The sequence below is a fragment of the Echiichthys vipera genome (assembly GCF_963691815.1).
Source record: "Echiichthys vipera genome assembly, chromosome: 12".
Taxonomy (NCBI): Eukaryota; Metazoa; Chordata; class Actinopteri; order Perciformes; family Trachinidae; genus Echiichthys; species Echiichthys vipera.
This window is the reverse complement of record NC_139837.1, coordinates 15,747,674-15,760,591: the sequence shown is the minus strand read 5'-3', so window position 1 is coordinate 15,760,591 and position 12,918 is coordinate 15,747,674. Positions and strand designations below refer to the sequence as shown.

At 38.9% G+C, this 12,918-nt stretch overlaps 2 protein-coding genes across 2 annotated transcripts; one reads left to right on the top strand and one right to left on the bottom strand.

Moving 5' to 3' along the window:
- Positions 1 to 705: 705 nt before the first annotated feature.
- msh4 (mutS homolog 4) lies at positions 706 to 7,237 on the bottom strand (the record flags this gene model as incomplete). Its single annotated transcript, XM_083924871.1, has 20 exons — positions 706 to 903; positions 1,201 to 1,289; positions 1,373 to 1,547; positions 1,730 to 1,858; positions 1,962 to 2,080; positions 2,180 to 2,380; positions 3,040 to 3,164; positions 3,835 to 3,938; positions 4,055 to 4,191; positions 4,288 to 4,457; positions 4,549 to 4,613; positions 4,757 to 4,831; positions 4,998 to 5,065; positions 5,168 to 5,340; positions 5,428 to 5,601; positions 5,679 to 5,794; positions 5,987 to 6,097; positions 6,222 to 6,385; positions 6,460 to 6,627; positions 7,036 to 7,237. The coding sequence occupies 20 exons, from the start codon at positions 7,235 to 7,237 to the stop codon at positions 706 to 708; spliced, it is 2,763 nt and encodes a 920-aa protein (XP_083780997.1).
- A 2,404-nt stretch (positions 7,238 to 9,641) lies between these two features.
- Positions 9,642 to 11,636, top strand: vcpkmt (valosin containing protein lysine (K) methyltransferase). The gene is made up of 5 exons (XM_083924810.1): positions 9,642 to 9,934; positions 10,685 to 10,798; positions 10,914 to 10,986; positions 11,115 to 11,234; positions 11,356 to 11,636. Exons 1-5 carry the CDS (start codon positions 9,678 to 9,680, stop codon positions 11,458 to 11,460), a joined length of 669 nt encoding a protein of 222 aa, XP_083780936.1. The 5' UTR covers positions 9,642 to 9,677; the 3' UTR covers positions 11,461 to 11,636.
- Positions 11,637 to 12,918: the final 1,282 nt, after the last annotated feature.

Here is a 12,918-nt window from a genome sequence, read left to right as displayed (position 1 = left end):
AAGCAAGAGTAAAAAAGCACATTATTATATGGGAGGGGGCCGAAATATTGGCAGAAGAAAGTAACATAATTAATTAGCAAAATACTATGTAAAGATTTAGATTTTAAATCATATTTTACCACTAGGGAAACTTAAAAATAATAAATTGGCAAAAGCTATTAGCTTATTTAGGCATTTCAAATTTACTCCCTTAGTTTAGCAGACCCCATACGTTCTTGTTATTCTTCCTTTCATTGTATCTATGTTTTACTGTCTTTGTACTTTTTAATTGACGTTATTTCTAAATCTTATTTGGTATCGTGTTAACTCTGGAACACGCAGGAAAAGTAATGTTTCTATTGAATCTTTTCATAAGATTAAAAATAATATGGGAGGGGACCTTTAGTATGTGTGTGGTTTTTTGTGTAAACTAACCACACTTCCTGTATTTCAGTTTCTTTTATCTGTGGCATCTTGTGACCCAACCACACTTCTTTTTATTTCATAAGGTATAAGGACGTCGGGATTAAACTCAGTATTTTTCAACATCAACCTGTGGTATTATATTGCTTTTGATAGAATGGCCAAAAAGAATCACATGAACACTGGAATTCGAAGAAATCAATTTAATATCAAATAAGTCAATCAAAACACAACATGCCCAGAAATGAAATTCGGATACCGTTTTTTCCTTTGTAAGTGTATCACTGCTTCAAGCTCAATCACTCACTCCTCCTCTGTGTCAGTGGAACCCGGCTGCCCTGCTGCCTGCAGCTCTGCCTCATACTGCTTCTTCAGGCCCTTCAGATACATACGCAAGCTGTCAGGGTCCAGTCTGGAGTTCCTGGCAGTCTGCAGGAGGCGGGTGGCCAGGTGGTACACAGCTCTCTGCCTCTGTGTTTCTGGATCACTGTGATGTTTGGCCTAGAACAAAAGCCATAATAAACCACACCTTAGGTCTTATCAGCACTTCTCTGATATAAACCAGCATTATTTATGGGACACAAAAACATTTGTGCGATCTGACATGAGAGGCCACGATTTAGCATTTGACTCTCGCAGGGTCAAATATTACTTTTACCTTGTTTTACTGATTCACAAATGTGGGCCATGCAATAAAAACGCAAGCTACATGTTCTGTAAATAAACACCACACACAACACATGGAGGTACCAAAGATGGTAGGACAAAAATGCAAAAGCTGATATTCAGGAACCATACCAAAAGCTGCTGGCTAACTTTGGAGGCAATTATCTTCGCCTCTTGGATTATGTTCGCAGGAAGTGCAGTCATTTCTGCTGCTCTCAGACCTAGAAGAGCAGAAAACAATTTCTGCCATCATTGTTATGACTCATTTTAACATGATTGTACTTAGATTTCACTGAGTCTGTACCATAGTGTCTTTCTTCAGAGCACCCTCGATTCAGCAAGTACGTATACACCACACTCTCTGCACCAGTGTTACCACTGCGAGTGTGCTGAACCTCCATGTGCTGGTTCTCCACGTTTGGATAAAGAGACTCTAGTTGGCACAGCTCAAGATAGTGTGTGGCAAACAGGGTGAACGCCTGCAAAAAGTTGATAAACATCACACACCTTGAAAATGAAAACGCACACAATTCCCTTATTGACTTTACTTCTTTACAGTTGATCTAAAAGGTGCACCACAATAAGTTAAATGACAAATACAGAACACAGGAATCCGATTTATCTGGTTTTCATTTTAGATAGAGGAGTGTCAGTACTCTACCTTGAGGCTAAGGAGGAACTCACAAACCGAGTGACAGATGCCAATACCCTCCTCAGCACTGGTACCACGCCCCAACTCATCTATGATGATCAGGGACTTGTCACTTACGTTGTGGATTATATAAGAGACCTTTGATGAGAAATGTGCAGTAAATCATGATTTGTTGACGTCTTTCCCTCATTAATGTAAAGAATGTGAGCAGCTCTAATGCTTAAAGAAAGAAAAAACACACCTCCTTCATCTCCAACATGAAGGTGGAAGAGTTAGTTTCAAAATCATCATCCACACCAATTCTGGTAAAAATCTGATCAGCAACACGAAACGAAGCATACTCAGCAGGGACAAAAGAGCCTGGAACAATAATGCAAGGGCGTTACTCATAAATCCAGTCAAATCAATGCATAGCACTCTGCATTCCAAATTCACGAGGCTGAAAGGTTTGCTGCTGACCTATTTGAGCCATGATCTGACACAGCGCCACCTGTCTGAGGTAGGTGGATTTGCCGCTCATGTTGGGTCCAGTGATGATGACAAAGTTGCTGCCCTCAGAGACGTAGCTATTGTTCGATACAGGCTGCTGTCCAACCATTCGCTCCAGGATGGGGTGACGACCCTGCTTGATGGCCAATGTGTCTGTGAACTCTGGGCGCACTGGCAGACACAGCAGAATAAAAAATACCTCAATGGTGGTATTTTGTTTATATAATAACTCACTTTCACGCATTTCCATTGATGGTCAAAATGCATTACAAAACAGCTACACTGTATGAGTTAGCGATTTTGTTACAAACTTAAGTCAGTAAACTGTGACTCAATTATTAGGTGTATAAGTTCATCTATACTATTAAATTCTACCAAAATAACTAGTTCTTTAAATGAATGCTGTCACAATATAACAACATTTCTGAGAGAGGTGTGTGTGCAGTGGTTACAGCCAGTTAGCTCCTCGGCTGGGGAGATTTGTCTCGGTACATACAGCACACCAGTGCACACTTATGTAACAAGGGTAATCTGAGTACAAGCTGGCTGGGATGGATGGGGGCAGGCAGTTAGCACATGTCTATGGAGATACGCTTTCAGACAGCTGAGGGCCAGCGTTCACCACCCACGTGGGTGATCGGGCTGGTGCTGCCCACAACCCTCAAAAAAAAGAACTGAGGCTTACACAGCTGCTATTTCAGTGGAGCAGCTTCTGGCTGTCATGTGTGAGATCGGCTGGGTGCTACCTTGTGTGCACACAGTACTACCGCAGAACCCAGGTCTTCAAGGTTAATTTGACAGTTTGACTGACTTGAGATTGGAACTCTTACCATAGTCTGAGATGGTGCATGCATTGGCCAGTGACAGTAACATGTCCAGCATGGATACGGCATCAGACAGTTTGTACAGGCAGTGAATGTGCTCGTGGACAGTGCCGAGCAGTTGACTTATCACCCTGTAGGGAGACAGGTTATAGATGTTGCAGGGGCATAGCACTGGAGGAAAATTTTCATACAAAGACCACCCTCTGGTGGACAAAAAATAGAGCACAATAAATTCAATTAAATGATTGAAACCAACTGTTAAAGGAGCTGTACTCAAAATTCAGAGCATTGATAAAATGCTGTGTTGTAACTAGTGCTGTTGCTTTGATAGCTGCATGTGCATGTTAGTGCATGTGGCCGTGAAAAAACTTCAGTATTTCACACATTGGGGTGAGAGCCGTGTGGAGGCAACCCCACCTTTTCTGTATTTCAAGTACATCTCCGTTAATATAACACAATTCTTAGATGCAGAAACGTGCAGTGACCCCTTTTGATGAATGAAAAGTCATTACACTACAATAATAGTCTCTGGCATCAAAACAATATTTAAAGGTAACGTTGTACATAATAATATTCATCTGTGGAATAAGAAGAGTGCCAGAAAACAATTTAACAGATTACACAGACTAATTACTAAAATTATTTCTATGATAACTTAGATAAAAAATCTTTAGTGTAGGACAGCCTTTACAATTCCAAATCATTCTGTATTGTAATATTCAGTACAGTGTAATTAAGTGCCTACAATACATTACTGTGCATGTTTGTACAGTCATTGTCACAGGGTCATGATCTCCTCACACATAGGACATGTGGAAGATCTCCCTCAGGGCTTCATCACAGCGGTCATTCATCTTCATCAGGTCAGCAACAGTGAAGCCATAGTTGTTCTTGTGCTTGGTTACCTGCATTGGCAGACGATGAAATCACCTTTATTGTCCCCATGGGTGCTATATATCCTCCTTCACCCACAGCTGATGTTGATTGATTCTCACTACCACTTTCCTTTAGCAGATTATACCTTGATAAACTCAGAGGGGAGTTTCCCATCAGGCAAGACCACCCCTTCAAGCTTCATCTGGATGAAGAAACCCCGAGCTGTGCTGAAGCTGGTACGCATTGGGAGACCATATTTCTCCACCATCTGGTTCACTAGCCCTGTACAACACAATGCCATTTAATAAGCTTTGTTGTATAAATACTTTATACAGATATTGTCGACAAAGGTATTAACTGAAAAGCCAGAATACACACCTGCAATGTCGTCCACTATCTCAGTGTAAGCTCTGCGTGCAATGTCGAGGAACTCGTTGATGTTGGGGCGGACAGCATAACACTTCTGGGTGCGCATGTTCAGGCTCCCCTTCAGGTAGGTAGAGTCCTCATTAATCACTGTCTTGATCTGCTCCAGAATCATGTCAAACCTGAGTCAGACACAAAGATATACAGTAGAAGAAGTCAGTTGACAGTACATGACAGTAAATGTATATCTGACATAGGCATAAGGCTTGGTACCTGTTGTCTTCCAGTGAGGTGCAGTATGCCTTGAGCAGCGCTGTGTTGCAGTTCTTCAACACCATCTGCTCATAAAGTGTAATGCTTAAAATAACTTGCTATTTGCATTCTAACTAAATAACAATTAGTTTAATGCTTTTTGTGAAGTAAAAAGCCTTCCCCCCATTATATCCATAGCTATAGAATAGTTTTGAACAAATTCGCAAACCCTTAACCGTGGCACCAGGTCCAATGTGTGTTTCAGTTGGATGACATGCGTAATCTTTGCTTCAGCAAGCTGAACCTGCAAAAACAGTATTGAAAAGTGCGCAATAATAGAAACACAGACCAATAATTCAAATGTGCGCAATTTGGGAAATTTGAATTGGGCATGTATTCACTCAATGACAAAACATTCCATTGCAATGAAATCGTCTTATATAAGCACATACTGAAAGTATTGTACGTACCGTTTCCTGCTTTGGAATTTGGACAAGAACAGAGAGCAGCTGGTCAATGTCAAGGAAATGACCTATGGCTAAGGAGTGCAAAAGAACAGATACTCAAATACCGTTCATGCTCTCATCCATAGGCACCCTGTTGAATGTATGATTAAAAACGGTTTGTGCTTATCCCCCACCATTCTTCAGGCCAAAGAAAAGCTCCTCATCCTGCAGCAGCTCTTGTATGGTGTCCAAGCGAGTGTTGATGGTGTCCACATCAACCAGGGGCTCCAGAATATTTGAGCGCAACCTTCGAGCCCCTCCGGGCGTTTTGCTGTGGTTAAGTACCCCTAAAAGAGTATGCTCGCTCCTGTACACAGATAAGCAGAGACAGATAAACTGAACACTTGCTGTACAAGCACTACACATACAACCTGTCACTATCTTGCCTTCTTACCTGTGGTCTCTATTATTAACCACCAACTCCAAGTTAGCGGCAGAGGTGGAGTCGATCATTGCTGTCTGTTCACTCCCTTTAAAGCTCACTTTGAGAGACTTGGCAGCATAGACGGAGCTCTGGATGAACTCTAAGTATTTCAACAAAGCAGCAGCTGCTGCTAGGCAATAATACCTGCAAAAGTCATGATAGTCCTGGTAATACAACATTTTTCATCAGTACACCTAATTACATTGTACTCAGTGGCGTACTTAGCTTGCACTTCCATGACGACGGTGCCAAATTCTGGAGCACACAGCTGCTGGATGTACTCCAGTCCTTTCCTCTCATTAAAATACTTCCTTTGGATAGCAGTGAAAGCTACACCCTGACAAATAAAAGCAATGCAATGCAAATATTCAATCACACTTACAGTTAACAAGAGCACAACATGTCAATACGCACCATACACAGTTCACAGTAGTGCCACCAAAACTGAGGGAGTGAATGCGCATGAAAAGTGGGTATTTGTTTGAATGAAATGTGTTTTTTACTCATTACACCTATTCTGCATTAGTACCGGAAAGTTCTCTGTGATGAGGTTGAAGAGCTTTGTCCCTTTCCCCTTCTCACTGGCTGTGTCTGGCATCAGTATTTCCAGTGGCACCAAGATGTGAATCTTGGTTATGACCTTTAGATGAGTAACATATGACTGAGACAGGAGTTTCCTCTATTTTAGAGTCACTGTTGAGTGTAGCCATGATTAACAGCCAATCAAGCGTGTAGGTTATAGCTTTTGACAATGCTTGGGTTACCTTGGCATACGTCCCAGTGTCTGCAAACTGCGAAAGTATAAGCTCTGGACATTTCAAGTTGAGACTGGCCATGCCAATCTCTCCCCTGGCCAAACCGCGCCCTTCAACCACTGCCACAATCACAGAGGCGCCAGAGGTTGTGGTCGCAGAGGAGCAACTTGTTGCTTCAAAAAACACAGAAATCAGAATTAGATTTCAGCCATGTTGACATGTTCGAGATTATTTAGGGCTGAAATACCGGTGTGGTCAGTCAATGGTGTCCTTGCTGGGTGTGTGCCAGTGGCCCCAGAAGACCCCGGAGTCCGCCTGAGTTTGGGTGTTCCTCCACGGCAAGTGTTGGAGGAGCTGTCCGAGGTAGATACAAGGAGTGATGAGTTGGTCCTGCCAAACCTGAAGCTGTGATGACCTGTGTCAACACAAAATATGAAGAGAGCGTGTCACAGTGTTAATGCAGTGTCCTGCCCATAGACAAGGTGTTAGTATTATAAATGTGGCCCCACTGATCCAGTTTTAGAATAAATTCACACATTTGAGAATTTAATATCAGAAATATCATCTTACTGTCAATCCTCATTTTTATGGAGGACGCTTTACATTTATTTCTACATTTTTGTTCAGCTACATTTATTCATTTCTGTATTTGTGTCCATACGTTAATGAGGTAGGATGTCCCATTGATTCATTTATCCCTGTATTTATTTATACATTTAATGAGACTTTTGTCATGTTCAGTCCTCCATACATTTTGTGTGACACTGTGAAAGTAAAAGATGCAGGTGTTAGCTTAAACTCATAGAGCTATGCACAAGTTCACCTGAGGGCACTCGGGGGAGTAGTGGACCGTGGCTGGAGCTCGTACTGCCTTCATCTAAACTTTGGTGGGATGAACCGGAGGAAGCTGATGCGGGACCGTACGAGGTAGTTTCATTCAGTCCGCTTCTGTCCTGTGGGGACACCCCCCATGTTTGTCCACATTCAGAGGTGTCACCTACCTCATCTGTGCTGCTACGAAACATGTTCAAACCATAGGTTCAAACCTCGCAAAAGCAGGTGAATGGAAGAATATTAATACATTTTTAAAAGTCGGTGATTATGCTACATAATAATAACAACAAAAATACGCCAACGTGGAAGTACCGCAGGTAGCTAGCTAACGTTTCAAAGAAACCGCCTAACCAAATGTACTGGTGCGCGCCATCGGTCAGATCCCAACATCTGCGCATGTCAGTAACGTCACACTTTCAAACGACCTGACTGGTTGATTAAAGAATAAATAAATAAACAAAATGTAAAAAATATATATATTTTAAGTACCCGACTGGTTGATTAAAAAATAAATAAATAAACAAAATGTTAAAAATATATTTTAAAAACCTGACTGGTTGATTAAAGAATAAATAAATAAACAAAATGTAAAAAATATATTTAAAAAAAACCTGACTGGTTGATTAAAAAATAAATAAATAAACAAAATGTAAAAAATATATTTTAAAAAAACCTGACTGGTTGATTAAAAAATAAATAAATAAACAAAATGTTAAAAATATATTTTAAAAACCTGACTGGTTGATTAAAGAATAAATAAATAAACAAAATGTAAAAAATATATTTAAAAAAAACCTGACTGGTTGATTAAAAAATAAATAAATAAACAAAATGTTAAAAATATATTTTAAAAACCTGACTGGTTGATTAAAGAATAAATAAATAAACAAAATGTAAAAAATATATTTAAAAAAAACCTGACTGGTTGATTAAAATATAAATAAATAAACAAAATGTTAAAAATATATTTTAAAAACCTGACTGGTTGATTAAAGAATAAATAAATAAACAAAATGTAAAAAATATATTAAAAACAACCTGACTGGTTGATTAAAAAAGAAATAAATAAACAAAATGTAAAAAATATTTTTTTTTCAAAACCTGACTGGTTGATTGACAGTAGGCCATATAAAAAATATGTTAACTGACTTATTGATTTATCACTTGACAACTAATTTGTCGATAGTGTAGGTTACCCATTTCCCTCAAGGCAACACAGGATTACAGTGTAAATCCTATGGTTCAAACCTGTTAACACAATTTAATTTTCATAATCCTGGAAATTAAAATGAAGACAGTAAAAGGGAAAAAGAAAGAAAGAATTATATCAAGACAAAACAACTGCTGTGATAGCTATGGCCCAATCCCATGGCCCATGGGGGGCGGAAGTAGCTCAGTCCATAGGTGACTTGGCTGGGAACCGTAGGGTCGCTGGTTCAAGTCCCCGCGTGGACCATGTATGGAGTGTGGACTGGTGGCTGGAGAGGTGCCAGTTCATCTCCTGGGCACTTCCGAGGTGCTGTTGAGCAAGGCACCGAACCCCCAACTGCTCGGGGCGCTGGTCACTGGCAGCCCCATCGCTCTAACATCTCTCCTTACTTGCATGTATAGGCCCTGTTTGTGCATGTGTGTATTTCGGGTCTGTGTGTGTAACACGTATAATAATAAGAGTGAAAAATCCAATTTCCCCGTGTGGGATTAATAAAGTAATTCTTCTTCTTCTTCTTCTTCTTCCATAGTCTGGGCCTACACCTCACATTCATAGCAGCATGCTAGTTTTTTTGACAGATAGGGCCCCAGTTTAACTTTGAAACTGGGCACAGATTCTGTTTGATGTTTTAAAGATGTTGTAGGCAAAAATAATTTACATCATAAACTGTGTTTTTGACTTTCTTCATATTGTACCAAAAAGAAGAAGAAGCAGCTAAGAAACAAAGCACAAACATGAAAACATGCGTGTAGGAGTGTTTTGACAAAAACTATCCTGAGCCAAATATTAAAAAAAAGTATTGTCAAGATATCATGATTGTAGCCTGTGACAGATGTTGAGGTCATGGCCACGACTTTATTTTGAAAGTATTTGTATGTACGCAAGTGCTTAGTGTATGTAGTCTCTATCAATTAAAAAAACAAAACTTTGTCACTTTCTATGTCAAATCAATGCTTTTATTAGAATCATTATTACGACATACAGTATTATACAGAATTAATATTTGCTTTTTGCTTAAAGTTTTCTACCTATTTTTTTTATGTATTGCACAATCAAAAAGGCATACAACCATATTCAAGATAATACAAGTTATACACAAAGCTAAATTATATAACTTTAAATGAAATTCAACAAAAATCTGTCAAAATACAAGAGGTCAGTCAGGAAATAAGGCACATAGATATTCATACAGATGTGGGGCTTTTGCAATTTTACATATTTTTTGTATAATTTTATCTCATTTCCAAATACATCAAAATTAGGAATATTTTTGTGTATAAAGTATTTTGACAAAATAATGAGGTTATTGTTACCGAATTCTACTTTTTTTGTCCTTTAGTTGATTTACACTGTAGTGGTTATTACTTTTATTCTGGAAAAATCAAACCGGAAGTCTTCCGCTGGTTCCTGACGCGGCCAACATGGCGGCCGACACAGATGAGGTTGATTATTTTGTAAGAGAAATTGAGAAAAACGACGGGTGTACCCTAAAGGTGAAGCAGTGCTACCTGGGAGACGTTGGCTGTGTAGTTTGGGATGCAGCTATCGTCCTGGCGAAGTATTTAGAGACGAAACCGTTTTACGAGCCGTCCTCAGGTGTGAACGTGTGGGCAGGAAGCCGGGTCCTGGAGTTAGGAGCTGGGACAGGAGCTGTTGGTCTGATGGCAGCGACGCTAGGGTCAGTTAACGGTTTTTGTTTGTGTGTTTACGTGTTACTCTGTCGTTTAAATATCATTATTATTACAAAATGATTTGTTATTTCATTATGTTTTGTATTATTATTTTCACACACAAAAAAGAAATAGACAGAATTTTATACAAAGGGGTACAGTAAAAAAAAAAAGAATTAAAGAAAAATATGTAAGGCTTTACAAATTCCAATTATTTTTATTGCTTTGCTTTTTTAAAGTCCATGTAATGTTTGAATAATGTGCAAGTTCTACTTTGAATTGTTGTGTTCGTGGTTTCTTTTGAGACCATTTGCCTTTCTGAAGGAAGTATAATAGGTTCAAAATATACAGACATTGTCAAAAAATACTATCTCTTTATCCTATACATATATTTGATATGTATTTTAAATAGCTAACCCAAATAATTTAAAACAAACATTCATAAATTAAGTGGCATGTGGTCTCAATTTATTTATTACAAAATCCATAACTCGCATCATATACATATAATCTCTGAATCTTGAAAGCACCTGGTTTCCAGGATAAATCAGGTGTATAATTTTAAATGAAACTGCTCTAATTTTGTTCGTAACACCATATTTCATATTAAAATTCCAAACTTCTTGCCGACTCTCTTCACGTGTGCTCTTTTATCACCAAAGTATTGCAATCTAGCGATTAGCCTATCAAGTGCCATACAGATACATACAGAGAGCCAAATAATAGTTTATTGCTGTGTATTCAATCCAACCCCATAGAGCTCTAGTTACTGTGACTGACCTGGAGGATTTGCAGACCCTGCTCAGGGTGAACATCCAGGAGAACCAGACACTTATCAGTAAGGGATCAGTAACTGCCAAGGTACTGAAATGGTTTGTACTTATATTTCTTTTTTCTTTGGATTTCAGTCAAATATGGTAGCTGCATGTTCAACATATTGCAAAGCATGCTCTAGTGCTAACTGTTTGATTTCTACTCTCCTTCAAGGGGTGAAGATGTTTCTGATTTCCAACCTCCTCCACATTATATCCTTATGGCAGATTGCATCTATTATGAGCAGGTAATTTACTGTAGTTTTCTACCTAGGCTTTTCAAACTAAACATGACCATAACATTTTGCTGTAAAACAGAACAATCTTGAAGTGTAGCACTGTATTTCTCTTTGTGACTTTTTATTTATTTCCACAGTCCATTGTTCCACTGGTGGAGAGCTTGAAGCTGCTGTCTGGACTGGAGACCTGCATTATTTGCTGTTATGAGCAACGCACAGAGGGCATCAACCCAAAGGTAGAGAGGCAGTTTTTTGAGGTGAGAGCCAAACTGTGTTCCGTTATACATACAAAAAAAATGGGTTAATAAACATTAATAAGCTGATATATATGGTACATCCTCGCAGTGAGTTATCGTAGTCTTTTTTGTTATCTTTTAGTTGCTGCAACAAAACTTCAGCTGTGAGGAGATCCCTTCAGACAAGCAAGACCCAGAGTTTAGTAGTCCAGACATCCACATCCTGCACATCCGGAGGAAAGTCTGAGTTTGTGTGGTGAAATTTGTGCGTACTGTACTGTAATCAGTATTCCACCTTTATATCACCTGGAAATCAGATTTAATTCTGTACTTGCATGTGAATTATTCAATGTATCTCAACTTCTGTGCTATTTTTTTTTTTAAGAAAAACATGTTTCTAAATTACTATTAAACACTGTCCTGATATCATGATTGGAGTAAAAACAAAATGAAACACAAAATGATACACTATAAAGTTTAGATGCTATCCACAGTTTCATTGGTCTGTGTAATTGTACGGCTGTGAAGGTAGATGGCAGACGTGTGCAAACACACACATTTATTTTTTTAAGCTATAGGCGTCACATATGGACCAGGAAGGGACTGAACCAAAGGTTTTTGGTGTTCATTTGGTGATTGCGGTTGAGCACAACACAATGAAAGTCCAGAGTTTAAAGCTCAGTCAACTGCAGGAAACTACAAACATGCAACTTACTCTGCGTTTGCTTTTGAGCACTGACATTCTTTTCTGCTGTGCATGATTAAATATACATTGTTGCAGATTATTACATTTTGATTATATGAACAGTCACATTGAAATGGTTGACCTTCCTCCTCTGCTGTCAGAGGTTTTTTAAATTTAATTAACATGATTTCTTCTAATTGTGATTGAGGTATGTATATTCAGACATTGCCCATTTGGAGCACTAGGGGGCAATAGTTACTTAAAGTAAAAATATTTCACTGTGTAAATATTTAGTCTGTGCAATAAAATTGCAATTAGATTATTAATGTTGAGGCCTCAGAACTAAATATATACACAACTTAAGTTGTAAAGACAGTGTTGTTGCTACATTATCAGAATTTACTTTGAGAGGGGAGGAAAAATAAATCATGAATAAAATCCATTTGTTTATCTTTATGCAGCGTAGCCAGTTTTTTAAAACTGATGCCAACATGGTGTATGCCAGCTCTTCTGAAAGCTTTTGCCTTCCATGCAAGGGGAATTCCACCTGAAGCCCCAGATTAGCTAGAAGATTATGGGTCTTTTTTAAACATAAACCATGAAGTACGCCCCGTACTCCCAAAGGCATGCAGGGGCCCCTCGCAACCTTTCATGCTGCTCTCTGTTTACACAGTGGAGTTGTAGTGTAATGAGCAGGGTGGCCTCCAACGCTCAGACCAAATAAAAATGTTAATGCTGACGTTAACTGGGTGGGGTTAACACTGAAGGTCCAATTAAATACTCAAATCACTTTATAGACAAATGCAATGGGAGCCAATTTTGATTATGCTTTAATAAGAAGCTCATCATGATCAGACTAATACTTCTCCATAGGGATCCAGGAGTGCAAAGCTAACCTGCTTGCCCGAAATCTGCTGATACTGTACAGCAGGAACATCTGTGATGGCACGGTGCCTACGACTCATAAATTATTTATTTAAACAGAAATAAGTAACTCTTCATAATCCAACTTCCAACAGA

Bases quoted from the DNA above. Each gene is read 5' to 3' on its own strand.
- vcpkmt (XM_083924810.1), top strand. From the start codon at position 9,678: ATGGCGGCCGACACAGATGAGGTTGATTATTTTGTAAGAGAAATTGAG. The intron at 9,935-10,684 runs GTCAGTTAACGG...CCAACCCCATAG, and splicing joins CTGATGGCAGCGACGCTAGG to AGCTCTAGTTACTGTGACTG. The intron at 10,987-11,114 runs GTAATTTACTGT...TTATTTCCACAG, and splicing joins ATTGCATCTATTATGAGCAG to TCCATTGTTCCACTGGTGGA.